General features: G+C 49.7%; 1 protein-coding gene across 1 annotated transcript in view; it reads left to right on the forward strand.

The window, feature by feature from the left end:
* phex (phosphate regulating endopeptidase homolog, X-linked) overlaps window positions 1–24290 on the forward strand; it is a 371262-nt gene that overhangs the window by 218948 nt on the left and 128024 nt on the right. The window contains exons 13-14 of the mRNA XM_038802848.1: window positions 9975–10076; window positions 10450–10527. Coding sequence (XP_038658776.1) covers window positions 9975–10076; window positions 10450–10527 — 180 coding nt within the window. The remainder of the gene's footprint in view (window positions 1–9974; window positions 10077–10449; window positions 10528–24290) is intronic.

The raw sequence follows: 24290 nt of genomic DNA on the forward strand, positions 1-24290 counted from the left end.
GCCCCCAAACGTGCGGAGAATTTTGGGGAGGCCCAACGCCGGAGTGGTTGGCGCCACTCTGCTACGCCGGGACCCCCCGCCCCGCCGGGTAGGGGAGAATCCCGGCCATGGTTTCCGGTTGGGGAATGTACGTACTGCTTTCTTTGGCACGCAGTCGTCCACACATTTGCACTATGCTGGATGCTTGTCTTCATTCGAACATGGAGAGCGTCTTGCTGAGGTCCACTTTCTGGAAGCACCGATTGCCTGATGCAAGTCAGAGCTCAGGAATAGGAAGGGTGTAGTCACAATGTTGGGGATTTACTACAGGCCTCCCAGTAGCCAGCGGGAGATAGAGGAACAGATGTGTAGACAGATTGGGACGCACTTAGTGCTAGGGGTGTGGATGGAGCAGTGTTTGTAAGGAGCATTCAGGAGGGCTTCTTGAAACAGTATGTAGATAGTCCAACTAGGGAAGGGGCCATATTGGACCTTGTATTGAGGAATGAGCCCAGCCAGATGATCGATGTTTCAGTAGGGGAGCAGTTGGGGAACAGTGACCACAATTCAGTAAGCTTTAAGGTACTGATGGATAAAGTAAGTGTAGTCCTCAGGTTAAGGTGCTAAATTGGGGGAGGCTAATTGGGACAATATAAGGCAGGAACTGAAGAATGTAGAAAAAAAGCTTTGACAAACAGTTATCCGGACTCGAAACGTTAGCTCTTTTCTCTCCCTACAGATGCTGCCATACCTGCTGAGATTTTCCAGCATTTTCTCTTTGGTTACTGAAGAATGTAGATTGGGGCAGATGTCTGAGGGCAAATCAACATCTGGCGTGTGGGAGGCTTTCAAGTTTTAGTTGATCGGAATTCAGGACCAGCATGTTCCTGTGAGGATGAAGGATAAGTATGGCAAGTTTCGGGAACCTTGGATAATGAGAGATTTTGTGAGCCTAGTCAAACGAAAAAAGGAAGCATTTGTCAAGGCTCGGAGGCTGGGAGCACACAAAACAAATGTGGAATACAAGGAATGTAGAAAGAAACTTAAGCAAGGAGTCCGGAGGGCTGAAAGGGGTCACAAAATGTCATTGGCCAGCAGGATTAAGGAAAATCCTAAGGCTTTTTATACATATATAAAGAGCAAGAGGAGAGGGTAGCCAGGGAAAGGGTTGGCCCACTTCAGGACAGGGGAGGCAATGGAACGAGAGGAAATGGGCAATGAATTAAATGTCAGTATTCACCAAAGAGAAGGACTTGATGGATGATGAGTCTGGGGAAGGGTGTGTAGATAGTTTGGGTCATGTTCAGATCAAAAAGGAGGAGGTATTGGGGGTCTGGATAAGTCCCCAGGGCCTGATGGGATATACCCCAGAATATTGAGATGGGCAAGGAAGGAAATTGCTGGATTGCGGAGGTCCCTGAGGATTTGAGAAAACCCAATGTTGTTCCTTTGTTTAGAAATTGGCAAGTTATGTTGCAGCTTTATAGAACCTTAGTTAGGCCGCACTTGGAGTACAGTGTTCAATTCTGGTCGCCACACTACCAGGATGTGGAGGCTTTGGAGAGGGTGCAGAAGAGATTTACCAGGAGGTTGCCTGATATGGAGGGCATTAGCTATGAGGAGAGGTTGGAGAAACTTGTTTGTTCTCACTGGAACGACGGAGGTTGAGGGGCGATGTGAAAGAGGTCTACAAAATTATGAGGGGCATAGACAGAGTGGATAGTCAGAGGCTTTTTCCGAGGGTGGAAGAGTCAATTACTGGGGGGCATAGGTTAAAGGTGCGAGGGGCAAGGTTTAGAGGAGATGTACCAGGCAAGGTTTTTACACAGAGGTTGGTATGAACCTGGAACTCGCTGCCGGGCGAGGTAGAGGAAGCAAATACGATAGTGACTTTTAAAGGGCATCTTGACAAATACATGAATAGGATGGGAACAGAGGGATATAGGCCGGGATTCTCCCCTACCCGGCGGGGTGGGGGGTCCCGGCGTACTGGAGTGGCGACAATCAGTCCAGCATGGGGCCTCCCCAAAGGAGCGGAATTCTCCGCACCTTTAGGGGCTAGGCCCGCGTCGGAGTGGCTGGCGCCCAGCCGACCGATGCGAACGGCCTTTGGCGCCCCGCCAGCCGGCGCGAACGGCTGGCCAAAAGGCCTTCGCTGGCCGGCGTTAGTCCACGAATGCTCCGGAGCGTCAGCGGCCACTGACGTCACCCCTGCGCATGCACGGTACGGGGGGTCTCTCAGTCTCCGCCATGGTGGAGGCCGTGGCGGCAGCGAAAGAAAAAGAGTGCCCCCACTGCACAGGCCCGCCCGCCAATCGGTGGGCGCCGATCGCGGGCCAGGCCACCGCAGGGGTACCCCCCGGGGTCAGATCGCCCCACGCCACCCCCAGGACCCCATGGCCCGCTCGCGCCTCCTGCTTGCGCCGGCATCAGAGGTGCTCTGATTCCCGCCGGCGGGATTGGCCTGTCAGCGGCGGGACTTCGGCCTATCGCGGGCCAGAGAATCGCCGCGGGGGGCCCGCCAACCGGCGCGGCGCGATTATCGCTCCCGCCGATTCCCGGGTGGCGAAGAATTTCGGCCACGGCGGGGGCGGGATTAACGCCGGCCCTGGGCGATTCTCCCACCCCCCTGGGAGTCGGAGAATTCCGCCCATGTCCCTGGACGGGCAGGGGGATTTAGTTCAGACGGGCAGCATAGTTGGTGCAGGCTTGGCAGGCCAAAGGACCTGTTCCTGTGCTGCACTTTTCTTTGTTCTCCTTGTTCTTAAATCACCCCTTGGTGTCACAAAGATGTGCGGGTTGGGTGGATTGGCCAAGATTAATGCGTGGGGATATGCCAGGGGAGTGGACCTAGATAGGATGCTCTTTCAGAGGGCCGGTGCAGTCTTGATGGGCTGAATGGCCTCCTTCTGCACTGTAGGAATTCTATGGACATAGTTCCCTGTTTGGAAGATTGGAGGGGAGTGGAGATGTATTTTTTTAACGTATAGGGAATTAGAGCTCACTATCTGAAAGGGTAGAAGAAGCAGAAACTTTCATTGATTTTAAAATTGGAAGTGCTGGAATTTAAACGCTGCGATTAGAGTGTACAGTTTTCTTTCAGCTGGCATGGTCATGTTGGGCTGAATGGCCTACTGCTTTACTGTGAAACTCTCTACATTTCTAAAATCCACTGATAGGAACTGCTGCCAATCCATCACAGAGAAGTGGACTCATTAAAGAACCGGTCAGAGGGTCAGCTTTTAAATTAGGTGAAGTTAGGTGTTAGGTGAATTGGACATTCTGAATTCTCCCTCTGTGTACCCGAACAGGCGCCGAAATGTGGTGACCAGGGGCTTTTCACAGTAACTTCATTGCATTGTTAATGTAAGCCTACTTGTGACAATAATAAAGATTATTATTATTATTATTATTAATAAATTCCAATCACTTCTATAGAACATAGAACATAGAACAGTACGGCACAGAACAGGCCCTTCGGCCCTCAATGTTGTGCCAAGCCATGATCACCCTACTCAAACCCACGTATCCACCCTATACCCGTAACCCAACAACCTCCCCCTTAACCCTACTTTTATTAGGACACTACGGGCAATTTATCATGGCCAATCCACCTAACCCGCACATCTTTGGACTGTGGGAGGAAACCGGAGCACCCGGAGGAAACCCACGCACACAGGGGGAGGACGTGCAGACTCCACACAGACAGTGACCCAGCCGGGAATCGAACCTGGGACCCTGGAGCTGTGAAGCATTTATGCTAACCACCATGCTACCCTGCTGCCCCGAACTTCTAAACCATGAACAACCATAAAACCATAAGAGATGGGAACAGGACTAGGCTATTCAGTCCCTTGAGTCATTCTATAGGATCATGGCTGTTCCGACATCCCTCAAGTTCAATTTCTTGCCCTTTCCATGGACACCCTGATTCCCTTTGTGATCAAGAATCTATCTATAATATACAAAAGGAATCAGCCTCCACAGCTCTCTGTGGCAAGGAGTTCCAAAGACTCACAATCCTCTGAGAGAAGAAACTTCCTCTGGTTCTGGACTCTCCCATGAGGGGAAACATCCCCTCTCCATTTAGCATGTCAAGCCTCGTAAGAATCCTGTATGTTTCAAAGAGATCAGCTCTCATTCTTCTAAATTCCAATGAGCAAAGTTCCAACCTGTTTAACCTTTGCTCATTGGAATTTAGAAGAATGAGAGCTGATCTAATCTCCATGCTGGGTATGAACCTAGTGAACCTTCTCTGAACCACCTCCAGTGAAATAATATCTTTCCTTAAATATGGGGGCCAAAACTGCTCACAGTATTCCAGGTGTGATCTCACCAGCATCTTGTACAGTTGCAACAAGACTTCCTGATTCTTTGAAAGATAGAAGCATAGAAAATAGGTGCAAGAGCAGGCCATTCGGCCCTTCGAGCCTGCACCACCATGCAATGTGATTGTGGCAGATCATGCAAATTCAGTAACCCACTCCTGTTCTCTTCATACCCCTTGGTCCCTTTAGCCACAAGGGCAAAGTCCAGCTCCCTCTTGATTATATCCAACAAACTGGCCCCAACAGCTTTCTGTGGTAGAGAATTCCACAAGTTCACAACTCTCTGAGCGAAGAGGTTCTTCCTCGTCTCAGTCCTGAATGGCTTACCCCTTATTTTTAGGCTGTGACCCCTAATTCTGGACATGCCCCATATTGGGAGCATTCTTCCTGCATCTAGCCTGCCCAGTCCCATCAGGATTTTATAATAATAATAACCTTTTATTGTCACAAGTGTGAAGTTAATGTGAGAAGCCCCTAGTCGCCATGTGTTTCTATGAGATCCCCTTTCATTCTTCTAAACTCCAGTGAGTACAAGTCTAGTTGATCCAGTCTTTCTCCATGTGTCAGTCCTGTCATCCCAGGAATTAGTCTGGTGAACCTTCGCTGGACACCCTCAATAGCAAGAATGACCTTCCTCAAACTAGGAGACCAAAACGGCACACAATACTCATGGTGTTCCTCACCAAGGCCCTGTATAACTGCAGCAAGACATCCCTACTCCTATACTCAAATCCTCTCGCTATAAAGACCATGATGCCATTAGCTTTTCTCACCGCCTGCTGTACCTGCTGCCAACCTTCAGCGACTGTTCCACCATGACACCCAGATCTCACCGCCTGCTGTACCTGCTGCCAACCTTCAGCGACTGTTCCACCATGACACCCAGATCTCACCGCCTGCTGTACCTGCTGCCAACCTTCAGCGACTGTTCCACCATGACACCCAGATCTCACCGCCTGCTGTACCTGCTGTCAACCTTCAGCGACTGTTCCACCATGACACCCAGATCTCACCGCCTGCTGTACCTGCTGCCAACCCTCAGCAACTGTTCCACCATGACACCCAGGTCTCACCGCCTGCTGTACCTGCTGCCAACCTTCAGCGACTGTTCCACCATGACACCCAGGTCTCACCGCCTGCTGTACCTGCATGCCAACCTTCAGCGACTGTTCCACCATGACACCCAGGTCTCATTGCACATCCCCTTTTCCTAAACTGTCACCATTCAGATAATAATCTGCCTTCCTGTTTTTTGCCACCAAAGTGGATTACTTTACATTTACCCACATTATATTGCATTTGCCAAGTATTTGCCCACTCAGCCGACCTGTCCAAGTCACATCCTCCTCACAGCACACTGCCACCCAGCTTAATGTCGTCTGCAAGTGTGGAGATATTGCAGGCAATTCTTTTGTCCAAACCATTAATGTATATTGTGACCAGCTGGGGCCCCAGCACTGAACCCTGCGGTATCCCACTAGTCACTGCCTGCCACTCTGAAAAGGATTCGTTTATTCCAATTCTCTACTTCCTGTCTGCCTACCAATTCTCTATCCAGGTCAATACATGGCCCAATACCATCAACTTTAATTTTTCTCATTAATCTCTTGTGTGGGACCTTGTCAAAAGCCCTTTGAAAGTCTAGATACACAACATCCACTGGTTCACCCTTGTCCACTCTACTGGTCACATCCTCAAAAAATTCCAGAAAATTTGTCAAGCATTATTTCCCTTTAGTGAATCCAAGCTGACTTGGACCAATCCTGCCCCCGCTTTCCAAACGCTCAATTATTTCATCCTTAATAATTGGCTCCAGGGGGCGGCACGTGGCACAGTGGTTAGCATTGCTGCCTATGGAGCTGAGGACCCGGGTTCGAATCCCGGCCCTGGGTCACTGTCCATGTGGAGTTTGCACATTCTCCCCGTGTCTGCGTGGGTTTCCCCACAACCCAAAGATGTGCAGGATAGGTGGATTGGCCACACTAAATTGTCCCTTAATTGGAAAATAAAATAAAAAATAATTGGGTACTCTAAATGTTTTTTTTTTAAATAATTTACTCCAGCATGTTCCCACTACTGATGTCAGGCTAATCGGTCTATAATTCTCTGTTTTATCTATCCCTCCATTTTTAAAAACTGGGGTTATATTTGCCACCCTCCAATCCATTGGAACTTTTCCAGAGTCTATAGAATGCTGGATAATGATCACCATTGCATCCACTATTTCTAGGGCCACTTTCTTCAGTACTCTGGGATGAAGAGCACAGGCCCTGGGGACTTACCGGGTTTTAATCCCATCAATTTTCCCAATACAATTTCCTGACTAATAAGGTTAACTAACAGAAAGCAAAGAGTGGGGATAAATGGGTGTTTTTCCAGTTGGCGATCAGTAACTAGTGGTGTATCTCTAGGATCAGTTTTGGGACTGCAATTGTTCACAATTTACACAGTTGATTTGGAGTTGGGGACCAAGTGTAATGTATCAAAGTTCACAGATGACAAAGAACAAGAACAATACAGCACAGGAACAGGCCCTTTGGCCTTCCAAGCCTGTATCGGTCATGACACCAAACTTTGCCAAAAACCTTCAGCACTTCCTCAAGCCGTATCTATACCCATCCTATCCATGTATTTGTCAAGATGCCTTTTGAATACCGTTAATGTATCTGCTTCCACAACCTCTCCTGGCAACGCGTTCCAGGCACTCACCACCCTGTGTAAAAAACCTGCCTCGCACATCTCTTCTAAATTCTGTCCCACGGACTTTACACCTATGCCCCCTGGTGACTGACCCTTCCACCCTGGAAAAGAGTGCCTGCCCATCCACTCTATCCATGCCCCTCATAATCTTGTAGACCTCTATCAAGTCACTCCTCACTCTCCGTCTTTCTAATGAAAACCGTTGAAGTCTATTCAGCCTCTCCACATAGCTCACACCCTCCTTACCAGGCAACATTCTGGTAAACTTCCTCTGCACCCTCTCCAAAGCCTCCACATCCTTCCGGTAGTGTAGCAACCAGAATTGTGCACGATATTCCAAGTGCGGCATTACCACGGCTCTATACAACTGTAGCATGCCTTGCCAATTTTTATACTCGATGCCCCGTCCAATGAAGGAAAGCATTCCTTATGTTCTTGACTACCTTGTCCACTTGTGTTGCCACCTTCAAAGATCTATGGACATGCACGATCTCTCTGACTTTCTATATTCCAAAGGGTTTTGTCATTTACGGTATATTTTCCCTCTATGTTAGACCTACCAAAATGCATTACCTCACATTTGTCCGGATTAAACTCCATTTGCCATTTCTCTGCCCAAGTCTCCAACCTATCTATGTCCTGCTGTATCCTCTGACACTATCTGCCACTCCAGCAACCTTGGTGTCATCCACAAACTTACTAATCAAACCGACTACATTTTCCTCCAAATCGTTTATGTGCACTAAAAACAACAGAGGCCCAAGCACTGATCCCTGTGGAACACCACTAGTCACAAACTTCCATTCAGAAAAATACCCTTCTACTGCTACCCTTTGCCTCCTATGACGTAGCCAGTTCTGTATCATCTTACCACCTCACCTCTGATCTCGTGTGACATAACCTTTTGTACCAGTCTGCCATGAATCAGCTTGTCAAAGGCTTTATTGAAGTCTATGTAAACAACATCCACCACCCTCCCCTCATCAATCACCTTTGTCACCTCCTCAAAAACCTCAATCAAGTTAGTGAGGCACGACCTCTCCTTCACAAAACCATGCTGTCTGTTGCTAATGAGTCCATTTGTTACCAAATGGGTATGAATCCTGTCCCTGAGAATCTCTCCAATAATTTACCTACTACTGACGTTAGGCTCGTTGGCCTATTGCTTCCAGGATTATCTCTGCTACCTTTCTTAAACAGTGGTATCACATTAGCTATTCTCCAGTCCTCTGTAATCTCCTTTTAGCCAATGAGGAACAAAGATGCCAGTTAAGGCCCCAGCAATATCCTCCCTTGCCTCCCTCATTATTCAGGGGTAAATCCCATCCGGCCCAGGAGACTTATCTACCTTAATATCTTTTAAAATACCCAATACCCCCTCTTTTTCAATGTTAACATGATGCAGACTGTCCACATACCCCATCCAAGAATCATCTTCCACAAAGTCCCTTTCTGTGGTGAGCACTGATGACAATGAGATGAATGGTGGAGTAAAATGTGCAGAGGACACTGAAGTCAGCAGAAGGATATAGGTAATTTAAGTGAGTGGGCAAGGGTCTGGAAGATGGAGTACAATGTTGGTAAATGTGAGGTCATTCATTTGGTAGGAATAACAGCAAAATTTAAATGGCAAAAAATTGCAGCATACTGTTGTGCAGAGGGACCTGGGTGTCCTTGTGCATGAATCACAAAAAGTTTGTTTGCAGGTGCAGCAAGTAATTAAGAAGGCAAATGGAATGTTTCCTTCATTGTTGGAGGGATGGCATTTAAAAAGAGGGAAGTTATATTGCAGCTGTTTGGGGTGCTGGTGAGGCCACATCTGGAATACTGTGTACAGTTTTGGTCTCCTTACTTGATAAAGGATGTACTGGCACTGGAGGGTGTGCAGACAAGATTCACTGATTTGATTCTGGAGTTGAGAAATCAGAGATCATCAAATTTACAGTGCAGAAGGAGGCCACTCGGCCCACCGAGACTGCACCGGCCCCCAGAAAGAGCACCCTACTGAAGACCACACCACCACCCCATCCCCTCAACCCAGCAACCCCACCCAACCACCTTGGACACAAGGGCAATTTAACAAAGCCAATCCACCTAACCTGCACATCTTTGGACTTTGGGAGCAAACCTGAGCACAACCACACAGACACAAGGAGAAAGTGCAGACTCTGCACAGAGAGTGACCCGAGCCGGGAATTGAACCTGGGACCATGGAGCTGTGAAGCAACTGTGCTATCGTGCCGAGGATTAGCTTTTGAGGAGAGGTTGAGTAGACTGGGGCTATGCTCGTTGGAATTTAGAAGTATGTGGGGGGATCTTATAGAAACATATAAAATTATGAAGGGAATAGATAGGATAGATGCGGGCAGGTTGTTTCCACTGGTGGGTGAAAGCAGAACTAGGGAGCATAGCCTCAAAATAAGGGGAAGTAGATTCAGGACTGTGTTGAGGAGGAACTTCTTCACCCAATGGCTTGTGAATCTGTGGAATTCCCTGCCCAGTGAAGTAGTTGAGGCTACCTCCTTAAATGTTTTTAAGGCAAGGATAGATAGATTTGTGAACAGTAAAGGAATGGAGGGTTATCGTGAGTGGGTGGGTAAGTGGAGCTGAGTCCACAAAAAGATCAGCCATGATCTTATTCAATGGCGAAGCAGGCTCGAGGGGCCAGATGGCCTACTCCTGCTCCTAGCTCTTACATTCTCCTCTAGGCCTCAACTCCACTTTCCTGTCCGTTCTCCATAATCCTTCAACCCATTACTAATTAAAAATCTGTCTAACTCCTGCACACACTCGGGTAGTGAATTCCACAGATTCATGACCCTCTGAGAGAAGTAATTTCTCCTCGTCTCTGTTTTACATCTGCGAACCCTTATGCCCTCTTGTTCTAAATTTCCCCATCAGAGGAAGTATCTGTTCTATGTCCACTTTGTCAATCCCCATTATCATCTTATATACCTCTGCTTACAGACTGAAGATTTGGTTGCAGGAGTTCGCTGGGCATTTCTGGACATGTTGGAGAAAGAAAATGATTGGATGGACATGGAAACCAAGAGCAAAGCTAAAGACAAGGTACAGATCGTATCATTAAAAATAGATGGGCAAATGTCCACATGTTAGTTACACTGGTGTGGAACCTCACTTGACATGAGGGCAGATTGATTGATCAGGTAGAGCATCTGGACAGACCGACTGAGCGAGGAGTTTATTTTCTGGGTAAGTATCGCTATCACCGTCACTTGATAATGAGCTAATCTTCACCATGTTTTGTGGAAAACTCAGGGGATAGTCGCCATTTGTGTAAACATATACCACAAACATACACCCCAACTCTATCTGTGTGTAATAGTGCACACGTCATGGCACACCCACCATGCACTGCACAAGTTATTTACTGCTTACTCCTGATAATTTAATTCTGATTAATTGCTCATTTTTTTTCTAGGCACATGGAGTTCTTGCCAAGATAGGATACCCCAGCTTCATACTGAATGATACCATCTTGAACTACTACTTCCAAAATGTAAAGTAGCAGATTTCTCACTTAGATCCTCTTGTCTTGTTGCAGTATATGTCTATATTCCTCTCTATTGCACAGTTAACTTGATACAGGATCCATCCTGATTGAGAAAATAATGAAGAATTGAATGCCTTTGGGAAATGGATGCAATTTGTTTTCAATTGCTAGATACTGGACCTCAGCATCTTCAAAATTCAGATTTCTGTTCCTGAAGGGTTTTGAATGCATTCAAAATGATAAGCATAGAAGGTGAACCTTATTGTATCAAGCATAAAGCAGTAAGATCAGGCACCTTGGGAAAACCCCAAGACTTATTTTTGTATATAAAGAGCAAGAGGGTAGCCAGGGAAGGGTTGGCCCACGCATGGACAGCGGAGGAATCTATGCATAGAGCCAGAGGAAATGGGCGACGTTCTGAATGAGTACTTTGCATTAGTATTCACCGAAGAGAAGGACTTGGCGGATAATGAATCTGGGGAAGGATGTGTAGATATCTGGGTTACATTCAGATCAAAAAGGAGGAGATGTTGGGCATCTTGAAAAACATTAAGGTAGACAAGTTCCTAGGACCTGATGAGATCTACCCGAGAACACTGCGGGAGGGAAGGGAGGAAATTACTGGGGCCTTGACAGGAATTTTTGTATCCTCACTGGTTACAGGTGAGGTCCCAGAGGACTGGGAATAGCTAATGTTGCTCCTTTGTTTAAGAAGCATGGCAAGGATAATCCAGGGAACTACAGGTCGGTGAGCCTTACTCAGTGGAAGGGAAATTATTGGAAAGGATTCTACGAGACAGGATTTACTCCCATATGAAAGCAAGTGGATGTATTTGCGAGAGGTAACATGATTTGGTGAAGGGGAGGTCGTATAGGAAGTGATGAAGGTGATTGATGAGGGTACGGCAGTGGATGTTGTCTACATGGACTTCAGTAAAGCCTTTGGTAGGATCCCTCATGGCAGCTGCTACATAAGGTGAAGTCACATGGGACCAGATGTGATCTGGCAAGATGGATACAGAACTGGCTCGGTCATAGAAGGCAGAGGGCAGCAGTGGAAGCGTGTGTTTCTGATTGGAGGGCTGTGACTGGTGGTGTTCCACTAGGATTAGTGCTGGGATCTTTGCTGTTTGTGGTATATATAAATGATTTGGAGGAAACTGTAACTGGTCTGATTAGTAAGTTTGCAGACGACATAAAGTATGGGCAGCTCAGTAGCACAGTGGTTATCACAGTTGCTTCACAGATCCAGGGTCCCAGGTTTGATTCCCAGCTTGGGTCTTTGCGGAGTCTGCACGATCTCCCCGTGTCTGCGTGGGTTTCCTCTGGGTGCTCCGGTTTCCTCTCACAGTCTAAAGATGTGCAGGTTAGGTGAATTGGCCATGCTAAATTGCCCTTCATGTCCAAAAAAAAGAGGTTAGGTTGGGTTACGGGGTTACGGGGATCGGGTGGAGGTGTGGGTTTAAGTAGGGTGCTCTTTCCAAGGGCCGGTGTTCACCTGATGGGCTGAATTGCCTCCTTCTGCACTGTAGATTCTATGAAACTATGGTGAAATTGCGGACAGTGATGAGGACTGTCAGAGGATGCAGCAGGATATAGATTGGTTAGAGACTTAAGCAAATAGAGTTTAATCCGGACAAATATGAGGTAATGCCTTTTGGAAGGTCTTAATACAGGTGGGAAATATACATTAAATAGCAGAATCGTTAAGAGTATTGACAGGGACCTCGGTGTAGAGATACACAGATCACTGAAAGTGGCAATGCATGTGGATAAGGTGGTCAAGAAGGCATACGGCATACTTGCCTTCATTGGCTGGGGTATTGAGTATAAAAATTGGCAAATCATGTTGCAGCTGTATGGAACCTTAGCAAGGCTACACTTGGGGTATAGTGTTCAATTCTGGTTGCCACGCTAACAGAAGGATGTGGCGGGTTTGGAGAGGATGTTGCCTTGAATGGAGGGTATTAGCTATGAGGAGAGGTTTGATAAACTCAATTTGTTCTCACTGGAATGAAGGAGGTTGAGGGGCGACCTGATAGAGGTCTACAAGATTATGAGGGGCATGAACAGAGCGGATAATCAGAGGCTTTTTCTCAGGGTCGAGGGGTCAATTACTAGGAGGCATAGGTTTAAGGTGCGAGGGGCAAGGTTTAGAGGAGATGTACGAGGCAAGTTTTATAGACAGAAGGTAGTGGGTACCTGGAACTTGCTGCCGGAGGAGGTGGTGGAAGCTGGGACGATAGTGACATTTAAGGGGCATCTTGACAATACATGGATAGGATGGGAATAGAGGGATACGGACCCAGGAGGTGTAGAAGATTTTAGTTTAGTTGGTCGGCACGGGCTTGGATGGCCGAAGGGCTGTTCCTGTGCTGTACTTTTCTTTGTTCTTTGTTCTTTGCCCTCAGCATCAGGTTTAAAAGGAAGACAACTCTGAACGCAAGAACTCTCTAATGTTCAGGGTTTACTCGGTGGTTTTGCCTTGCAGAGTAACTCTCCTTTAGAAAACCAGCAGTGAGTGCTGTCTTCCATCAGCAAGGGTTCTAGGTTAGAATTCAGCTCTATTTACTCTTTAGCCAATAGAGTAATGGTTCAAATTAAGGAACAGGAAACTCACCAAGGTGGTTAATGTTTGTCTGTACACTACTTCAGGTCCGGCTCCCTTAGGACTGAGGCCCTGCCAGATTTTATGATATTTCTGGATTTCAGGTTGGGTCATTCAGGACACTTTTGGTCAGGCCAGGGTGGTTGGGGTCGAGAATCTCTTAGAGAGATGAGCATAGTGGGGAAAAGGATAATGAGACTGGAAACAGACTGTGCCAATGCAGAATACAAATAACCAAATTGTCCAGGTAAGCTTTTAAAAACATTTTACGCCATAAAAAGAGATTTTAAAAGTGTCCGGTTTTCAGACACTGCTAGTTTTTGGGTAGCTGGGTTTGAAATTGTCTGATTGTAGTTGGAGAACGATCTTTTATTTCCATAATTCCTCTCAGGATTCCTCTCTGGGCACTTTACAACCAATGAGCCAACGAGGTACTTTGAATACATTACAATTTGGCCAATTTAGGCACAACACGGTCCCACAATCCACACTGCTTTTGTCATGTTATTATTGGCCATAACACCATGGATATCCCCCCCGCCCGCCCCCTTCAATCTTCTTCCAAATAGTGGCTTGGAATTTTTACATGAAAGCAGAAAAGGCTAATGGTGCTTTGGTTTAAGGCCTTGTCTGAAAACTGGCATCTTCCGCAAAGCTAGACGAGCTCTGTACTGTGCTCGAGTATTAGCCTAGGTCTTGGGGGGGTGGGGGGGGGGGGGGGGGGGGGGGGGGGGGGGGCAGGGGTAGGGGTGGGGGTGGGATGGGGGCGATCTCCCAATTTCCCAATACTACATTGGCAGAAACGCTGGAGAACAGGGGCAGGATACTCCGGTCGCCGACATCGAAATCGCGTTCGGCCGGATCGGCGGCCTCAGGACGTTGCCTGCAGCCTGCTCCGCCCCGACCGGCCGAGTTCCTGACGGTGTCGGTTGTGTGAGATCATCCGTCGGGAACTTGAAGTGGCGGCTCCAAGTCCAGAGGGCCGATCCATGCGCAGGGGGGACGTTGGCAGGGGTTGGCAGCACTGTTGGGGGGTGGTCCGGTGCTTACGAGCTGGACAAAGGGGGGCAATATTTTGCTGGCCGTCACCATGTTGCACGTGCGGCCGCTGCAGGCCGTTGCCATGCGCATGCGTGGCCAATTCTCTGGCCATATCGGCAGCTAGAGTAGGGTGTTCTACGGTGCTAGCATGCTAGCCCCCAGCCAAATGGAGGATCGGTAGCCGTTTTGTGATGCATTTCCGGTCATAAAACACCACGGGTGGGATTCTCCCAGCCCTCGGCCGGGCCACATCGCCCCGACGCCGGCACGCAATTCTTCGCAGAGTGGAGAATCAACGGCATTGGCGCCGGTGTGGTTGGTGTGCCGCTGGTCGCGGGCCGCTCTCCGCGGGTGGCTCGCCGATTCCACAGCCCGGATGAGTCGAGTGGCCGTAAGAAAAAAAACGAGTCCCACCGGCACCATTCTAACCTGCTCTGAGCTGGCGGGACCTTGGCGCGGAGGGGTCGGGGGGCGGCCTGTTGGGGGGGGGGAGGTCTGCCCCCGGGGGGTGCCTCCGATGTGGCCTGGCCCGCAATCGGGGCCCACCGATTGGCAGGCCGGCCTCTCTTGCTGGGACCTCCTTTCCCCACACGCCGGCCCCTGTAGTCCTGCGTCATGTTGCGTCGGAGCCGGCACGTTGAAGGAGGCCACTGCATATGCGCACGTTGGCGTCGGCACCACTGTGCATGTGGCGTTGGCGCCAGCGTCACTCCGCATGCGCGGATCCCGCGGCGAACAGTTCACGCCGTGATCAGCAGCTAGAGCGGCACAAACCGCTCCAGCATCATGTCCGTTCACGCCGTCATAAAACGCAACGGCGTTTGCGACGGCGTGGACACTCTGCCGCGGGATTAGAGAATCCTGCCCAGTCTTTGCCACGCGCCCGACGTCAGGACATCGCTTCAGAATCGGAGAATCCAGCACCCGGGGCGGAATTCTCCGACCCCCGCAGGGTCGGGGAATCGCCCGGGGCCTTCGTAAATCCCGCCCCCACCATAGCCGGAATTCTCCGCCACCCGGGAATCGGCAAGGCGGGAATCGCGCCCTGCCGGTCGGCAGGCCCCCCGCGGTGATTCTCCGGCCCGCGATGGGCCGAAGTCCAGCTGCTGTCAGGCCTCTCCCGCCGACGTGGTTCAAACACCTCTGTGCCGGCGGGAGCAGATGGTGCGAGCGGGCCCCGGGGTCCTGGCGGGGCGATCGGATCCCAGTGGGTGCCCCCATAAGAACATAAGAACATAAGAACTAGGAGCAGGAGTAGGCCATCTGGCCCCTCGAGCCTGCTCCGCCATTCAATGAGATCATGGCTGATCTTTTGTGGACTCAGCTCCACTTTCCGGCCCGAACACCATAACCCTTAATCCCTTTATTCTTCAAAAAACTATCTATCTTTACCTTAAAACATGTAATGAAGGAGCCTCAACTGCTTCACTGGGCAAGGAATTCCATAGATTCACAACCCTTTGGGTGAAGAAGTTCCTCCTAAACTCAGTTCTAATCTACTTCCCCTTATTTTGAGGCTATGCCCCCTAGTTCTGCTGTCACCCGCCAGTGGAAACAACCTGCCCGCATCTATCCTATCTATTCCCTTCATAATTTTAAATGTTTCTATAAGATCCCCCCTCATCCTTCTAAATTCCAACGAGTACAGTCCCAGTCTACTCAACCTCTCCTCATAATCCAACCCCTTCAGCTCTGGGATTAACCTAGTGAATCTCCTCTGCACACCCTCCAGCGCCAGTACGTCCTTTCTCAAGTAAGGAGACCAAAACTGAACACAATACTCCAGGTGTGGCCGCACTAACACCTTATACAATTGCAACATAACCTCCCTAGTCTTAAACTCCATCCCTCTAGCAATGAAGGACAAAATTCCATTTGCCTTCTTAATCACCTGTTGCACTTGTAAACCAACCTTCTGTGACTCATGCACTAGCACACCCAAGTCTCTCTGAACAGCGGCATGCTTTAATATTTTATCGTTTAAATAATAATCCCGTTTGCTGTTATTCCTACCAAAATGGATAACCTCACATTTGTCAACATTGTATTCCATCTGCCAGACCCGAGCCCATTCACTTAACCTATCCAAATCCGTCTGCAGACTTCCAGTATCCTCTGCACTTTTCGCTTTACCACTCATCTTCGTGTCATCTGCAAACTTGGACACATTGCCACCTTTTCAAAGGCTTTATGGAAATCCAGATATACCACATCCATCGGCTCCCCGTTATCTACTGCACTGGTAATGTCCTCAAAAAATTCCACTAAATTAGTTAGGCACGACCTTCCTTTTACGAACCCATGCTGCGTCTGCCCAATGGGACAATTTCTATCCAGATGCCTCGCAATTTCTTCCTTGATGATAGATTCCAGCATCTTCCCTATTACCGAAGTTAAACTCACTGGCCTATAATTTCCTGCTTTCTGCCTACCTCCTTTTTTAAACATGTTGGCCTGGCCCGCGATCGGGGCCTACCGATCGGCGGGCGGGTCTGTGCCGTGGGGGCACTCTTTTTCTACCGCCACCTCCACGGCCTCCACCATGGCGGCGGTGGAAGAGACCCCCTGCACCGTGCATGCGCCGGTGGTGACGTCAGCGGCCGCTGATGCTCCGGCGCATACGCGGACACACGCTGACCGGCGAAGGCCTTTCGGCCAGCGTCGATAACGGTCGGCGTGGCGCCAAAGGCCATTGCCGCTAGTCGGCGGAGCGGGAGCCACTCCGGCGTGTGCCTAGCCCCTAAAGGTGCAGAGAATTCCGCACCTTTGGGGAGGCCCGACGCCAGAGTGGTTGGCGCCAGTCCACTACGCCGGGACCCCCCGCTCCGCCGGGTAGGAGAGAATACCGCCCCAGATGTCAGTAATTGTTTCTGTGGTGATATGCGTCATTGTAAATACACAAGGGGTTAATGTAAATACACATAGACTAGATAGACACTAGAGGGAGCACCAGAGACATGACAAACAGACATTTAACCAATAGGCCAGTGAAATAGGACACGACCAATGGGCATTCAAGACACACACTACCACAGGAGGGCATTTCACCAACCCATATATAAGGACACAGCATACATGATCTTCCTCTTTCCAGTGGAGACACTCAGTGAGTACACAGGGTTGATTGAAACACATCACACCGACCACGTGGATTGTAGCAGACTGGTTAGATCCTCTGAGTAGCTATAGCAGGGTTAACAAGAGAGTCAAATCCAAGTAGGAGAATCGTTAACAGTTTAGTAAATGTGTTAAAGCTATCTCCAAGTCTGAACCTTCCTTTGTCAGAGTGCACATCAAGGAAGCAGCTTATGCTACGTCAAGAGCATAACAAAACACGGGACCCGAGAGTGACTGTTAAATCCATATAGTTACAACTCAGCAAACAGTGACAACCAGCAACAGCATCCATGTAAGATGATGTTCAAGATTCCGGTTCCACAGCAGCTCAGGTACCAAGGCAATCTCAGTGAAAACTGGTGTGCGTTCAGGCAGAGATTCGAGATCTACCTGGTAGCATCCGAGTTAGATGGCGTGGCGGATGCAGAGGAAATAAAGCTTCCACTTACCATCGCGGGTGAAAAAGCAACAGAAATCTTCGAGACCTTCAAATACTCAAAGGGGCAAAACAAGAGCGACTTCCAGGCAGTCCTGGACAAATTCCAAGAATTCTGCAAGGAACATAGAAAAAATGGTAAAAGAGGGGCCAGTACTGACCACGAGGCGAAGGTAGGCTTTCCATTGCAGAAAACGGCAGTTTTGATTGGTGGCCAACTTGGAAAAGGTGCCGCACATGCGCAGTTGAGAGAAGGGCGCAAAGTAAAGGAACAGCAATCTGCGCATGCGCAATCCATTCCTACGCTCTACGTCACAAGCGTCACAATGTCAGAGGCCCCGGACCACGCCCACTTAAAGGGGAAATGTCCCAAAACACGGAAAAAAAGTTTTAAAGCCGTAAAACCCAATTCTTTCACCTGGAACGACAGCACAATGCCTAAAATTCGACCAGTCGGTAAAAGTAACCTCTGCAGAACCCTGCAACATGCAGTAAGCACCGCCCTAGAAGATGATATGGTCTTGGAAGATAACGACTTAGACGAAGATTTCCAAATCTGAACCGCAACTAGAGGTGTTGTACATTGAAGACCCCGACGACGAGTTCTTCGGATTGGGGAATCCTCAGCCCAGCATACATGACATTCCAATTCGTGAGTCCAGGATTCTGCTGCGGCCTGACACCAAGAGACAGAGAGCGGTACAAGCCCACAGAGAGCGGCCTGCTGCCACACAGAGAGTGGTCTGCGCCACACAGAGAGTGGCCTGCTGCCACACAGAGAGTGGCCTGCGCCACACAGAGAGTGGCCTGCGCCACACAGAGAGTGGCCTGCGCCACACAGAGAGTGGCCTGCTGCCACACAGAGAGTGGCCTGCGCCACACAGAGAGTGGCCTGCGCCACACAGAGAGTGGCCTGCGCCACACAGAGAGTGGCCTGCGCCACACAGAGAGTGGCCTGCTGCCACACAGAGTGGCCTGCGCCACACAGAGAGTGGCCTGCGCCACACAGAGAGTGGCCTGCGCCACACAGAGAGTGGTCCACGCACCACGAAGTGACCCAGCCTCCACACAGAAAGCGATGAAAGACTCCACAGCGAGACAACTGCACGTCTCCACACAGAAAGTGACTCCAGTGACACAAGCCTCCACAGCAAGCTCGTGGAGAGACTCCACGATGGAAGGAACGCAAGACTCCAGAGTGCAGTCCTTGCATGAACAAGACCATGAGGGTCTAGCAACCTCCTCTGAGCAACCAGCAGCAGACGATGCAGGTCTGCCACGCACAAGTGAACAACAGAAAGACAATGACAGTCTGCCATGCTCCAGTGAACAGCAAGAAGACTCTGACAGTCTACCCAGCTCAACTGAATGACAAGACGACACTGAGGATCTACCCACTGTATGTGAGACAAGTGATGACGGCATCCCACTTCCCATACAAGATGTGCAATGTGACAGACCTCAGCTAGTGTGTACAGAGGCACTCGACAATCACAGTGAGACTACTGGTGACTCCGGTGACACCATGTTACTTCAAACCTCATTCGCTCGAGCCTCTCCACAAGCAAATGCATTCCTGAATGTTTTGACTCCGGACAGGGAGCATCAAGAAATCTCAGAAGATGCAAGTGAACCTGCAATGACTCCGGATGGGGAGCGTCAAGAAACCAAAGAAGATGCAAGTCAGCCGGACATGACTCCAGATGGGGAGCGCCGCAAACTCAGTGATGGCACGCTCAAGAAAACAGAAGATGCCACAAAGCACACTGACACGGGTAACTGTGTGAAGGACTCATATTATCCACAATGTGTGGTCCTTGAGCGCAGCGAACACAACAACAAAACCAACCAACAAAACAACAACAAAGACAATGACACGAAGCGTACCAGAGCCAACAACGTCGACAGCAAAGAACAAAGAACAAAGAAAATTACAGCACAGGAACAGGCCCTTCGGCCCTCCCAGCCTGCGCCAAGCACGACAAAAACAACAACAATGGAACTACAACTGGTACGACATGGTACAACTCTGCGAATGCGGGCCACTGTTACTGCTCAGCTCAGTACAATAACATACCATGGCAGGACGATGCATCTTACCAATTCACGTTTGCTGCACTACCAACAGGCAACCTGGCTTTCAGGACAGATGCCATCCAGAATTGCGACCATAAGCATCGAAAAAAAAAGAAACAGACTCCAAATCAGTCAATGAAGTGATTTGAACACTTGAACACCTCCTGATGACCAAACACCAGGACACTGACGGCGTTCACAAGGGAATGACAACATCACCATTGACACTTCTATACCAGACCATATAAATTCATGAACTATTGGACTCATAACTTTTATTTTGTATTGTCTTATCCTCAAAGTCATCAAAACTATTATTTGGTCTTGTATACTATTGTATAGTCATCACAGTCATCATAACTTGTACATAACATCACTTATGTACCTGTTTTTGTTCAATTTTCTTTACACTGTACAGAAAATATGTAACACGAGAAAAGGGGGGATGTGTGATATGCACACTGTAAATACACAAGGGGTTAATGTAAATACACGTAGTCCTGATAGACACTAGAGGGAGCACCAGAGACATGACACACAGACATTCAACCAATAGGCCAGTAAGATAGGAAACGACCAATGGGCATTCAAGACACACACAGAGGAGACACTACCACAGGAGGGCATTACACCAACCCATATATAAGGACACAGCATACATGAACTTCCTCTTTCCAGTGGAGACACTCAGTGTGTACACAGGGTTGATTGAAACACATCACACCGACCACGTGGATTGTAGCAGACTGGTTAGATCGTCTGAGTAGCTATAGCAGGATTAACAGGGGAGTTGAATACAGGTAGGAGAATCGTTAACAGTTTAGTAAATGTGTTAAAGCTATTGCCAAATCTGAACCTTCCTTTGTCAGAGTGCACATCAAGGAAGCTGCTTATGGTACGTCAAGAGCATAACAAAACAGTCACCACCAAATTGTCAGGAATTCATGATGTTGGGACTCCTGCAGTCCCCCCTCTTCACCTCAATGCATCCTGGAATGGGGTTCGAACCCAAAGTCTTCTGACTCCAAGGTGAGATCCCAACAAAATTATTAAGGTTGAAATTCAAAGGTAACTTGTCACCCCTGACAAGTTACTTCAATGATAGATCCCAGGACTGAGCATGATGCTACTTCCAATCAAATAAACCAGAGATGGATAATAATCCCAACGACTGGAATTCTATTACAAAGAATCAGTATTGCCACCCAAACTTCTGGCACATGATTGGATACCAAGCCTATTCTTTTTAAATCTTGTATCCTGGGTGGGATTCTCTCTTTCTGAGACTAAGCGTGGACGTCAACGCAGAATTCGTGGACTTTCACGACAGTAAAACTGGCTCCGTACCTGGACTGATTCAACAACTGTTGAGCACCAGCTCCACATGGAACACAATCAACTCTAATGGGTGCCGGATTCGCCGGTTTCGTGATTGGCACTCGGGAGACTGACAAGCTGCAGCCGCATATTCACACTTCACTCCCCACACACCGGCCAACAAGATGGCAGCAAGACGCGACACCACGTTTCACGGACGTCGAACTGGATACCCTCCTAGACGTGGTGAAGGAGAGGAAAATGACCCTGTCCTCTGGCCTGGGAAAGAGGCTGTCAGCTGCCTCCGTTTGCCATGCCTGGGCGCAGGACGCAGGGGTGGTCAGTGCGGTGGACAATGTTGTCTGGGATGGCCAGCAGTGAGGTAAAAACTGCACAACTTCCTCAAGGCAGCCAGGGTGAGTAGGCAGCACTGTGCCCCTGGTACCAACGTTTGTCCCACACATCCGTAACCCCCTCCCCCCCCCCCCCCCCCCGCCCCCACTGAGGAGGGCAGAACCTCCACCCTGCACCACATGCCATCCCAAACTGACCACCATGGCCAGGTGCCCTGGCCAATGATGCCACCAGCTACCCACCCCCTGGGCTGCATGTGTTGGACTGGCTAACACTGTGGTTTTCTGTGTCCCCCCCAGGAGAATGCCGTACACAATTGCTGGGAGTGGGAGAAGATGGGGGGGGGGGACTGCCGGACCCGCGGCCTTTCACTGTAGCAGAGCAGAGGGCCCTGGATGTGGTTGGCGGTCCAGAGGGACGGGAGGTCGCCCTGGTGGAGTTTAGCCGCAGGCGAGGGAGTGAGACCCCGCTTAGTTGCGGTTCCACATGTCATGTGTGTCAACCCCCACCAACACCACCCTCACCCCCACAAACCACCCTGGCCCCCACCCTTACCCCACATCACCCTCACCTCCACCCTCACTCCTACACCGTCCTCACCCACACATCACCCTCACCTCCGCATCACCCTCGCCCCCACACCACGCTCACCCTACACCACCCCCCACCCACGTGCTCATCGCTTACCACCCCCCTCCTGCCCACAGTCTAATCATGCAGGACCTGTGTCTTACAGGAGCTGCTGGTGATGGGGTGGGTCCATCTGTCTTCCCCCGACTCCAACCAATGCCACAGCCGGAGCCCCCCCCCCCCCCCCCCCCCCCCCCCCCCCCCCACGCACTGTGGGCCGAGCAGTGGCGCTCCTGAACATGGCCCAGTCACAGCAGGCCATGGCTGGGAACATCGCTAGTATTGCTCAGGCTATGGCCGAAGTGATTCAGACACAGAGGAAGGTGTCCCAGTCCCAGAGGAACATGGCATGTCACTGGCTGATGTAATATGAACCTAGAAGGTCAATGATGTCCCAGACAGAGATGGTCCACTCCCTGTGCTTCATGGCTGCGAGCGTGTGGACCCTGGTCGAGATCAGGGCAGGCATCCAGGCCTGGCAATGGCAGGTGTCAGGGGGGCCTCAGGGGATAGATTCACTCGCACCCCGGCCCATGGAGTAGCCCATCGGGCACCCCGCAGGAGGAGGAGGTGATGGGGCCCACGCCGAATCCCACAAGGGAGGTGCTGGAACACCGCAGCATCTCAAATTCCTCCCTCCTGTCCCTGGTGCATCTGGTGGGCATCAGGCAGAAGACAGATGGCAACAGGAACTCAGGTCTCAGGGTGGGAATCACAGCAGCCTCCACTCCTGCTGTACCGTCGGGGATTCACCTAGATGTAGCGTTGGGGCCGTAAGGCCAGAAAGTTAGACACCAGTTACATTGGCACAGGTGCAGGGCACAGTTTAGTTATAGAGGCTAGGACACAAATCTGTAAATATTTGTTTACATTAAACACTTGTTCACACTGTTACAACCTGACACCGTCTGTCTTATGGGTATGATGGGTGGGCAGACTGGGTTGGCCACAGAGGGGTTTGATGGGCGGGCGTTGTGGGTGGCCCAGGCTCCTTGCCTGCCTGACCGTCCCCACCACCGTCAACCCAGGGATTCGATGGGACCGTGTGATAGAATGGTCAGCTCGCATGCAGGGACCACCCAGGTGGACAGTGGAAAGTGCTACCGCGGGCAGGAGTCAGATATAGAACATAGAACACTACAGTGCAGTACAGGCCCTTCGGCCCTCGATGTTGCGCCGACCTGTGAAACCATTCTAAAGACCATCTACACTATTCCCTTATCGTCCATATGCCTATCCAATGACCATTTGAATGTGTTTAATGTTGGCGAGTCCACTACTGTTGCAGGCAGGGCATTCCACGCCCTTACTACTCTCTGAGTAAAGAACCTACCTCTGACATCTGTCCTATATCTATCTCCCCTCAATTTAAAGCTATGTCCCCTCATGCTAGACATTACCATCTGAGGAAAAAGGCTCTCACTGTCCACCCTATCTAATCCTCTGATCATCTTGTATGCCTCAATTAAGTCACCTCTTAATCTTCTCTCTAACGAAAACAACCTCAAGTCCCTCAGCCTTTCCTCATAAGATCTTCCCTCCATACCAGGCAGCATCCTGGTAAATCTCCTTTGCACCCTTTCCATTGCTTCCACATCCTTCCTATAATGTGGCGACCAGAACTGCACGCAGTACTCCAAATGCGGCCTCACCAGAGTTATGTACAGCTGCAACATGACCTCATGGCTCCGAAACTCAATTCCTCTACCAATAAAAGCTAACACATTGTACGCCTTCTTAACAACCCTCTCAACCTGGGTGGCAACTTTCAGGTGTTAGATTTGGTGGTAGGTGAGCACTTTGGTGATAGTGACCACAATTCGATTACGTTTACTTTAGTGATGGAAAGGGATAGATATATAGGTATATTGTCAGACAATGTGGAGCACCAGAGCTCATCGCAGAGCTGGTTGTCATCATCCTCCATCCCATGGACCAGATCCACTGTTACTGCTAATCTGGCCTCCCATGCCTGCCTAGGCTCCATGTCCTGCCCAGCCTCACCCTCCCCGCATCCTTCTCATCGGATGAGGCCTGGTGTTCCACCTCCTCCTCTAACACAGCGCCTCTGTGCTGCACGATGTTGAGGAGGATGCAGCAGGCCACCACCATGCGGGCGACCTTCTCAGCATCATATTGGAGGGCCCCTTCAGAGCGGTCCAGGCACCTGAACCGTATCTTCAGGAGGCC

The sequence above is a fragment of the Scyliorhinus canicula genome, chromosome 7 (assembly GCF_902713615.1).
Source record: "Scyliorhinus canicula chromosome 7, sScyCan1.1, whole genome shotgun sequence".
NCBI lineage: Eukaryota > Metazoa > Chordata > Chondrichthyes > Carcharhiniformes > Scyliorhinidae > Scyliorhinus > Scyliorhinus canicula.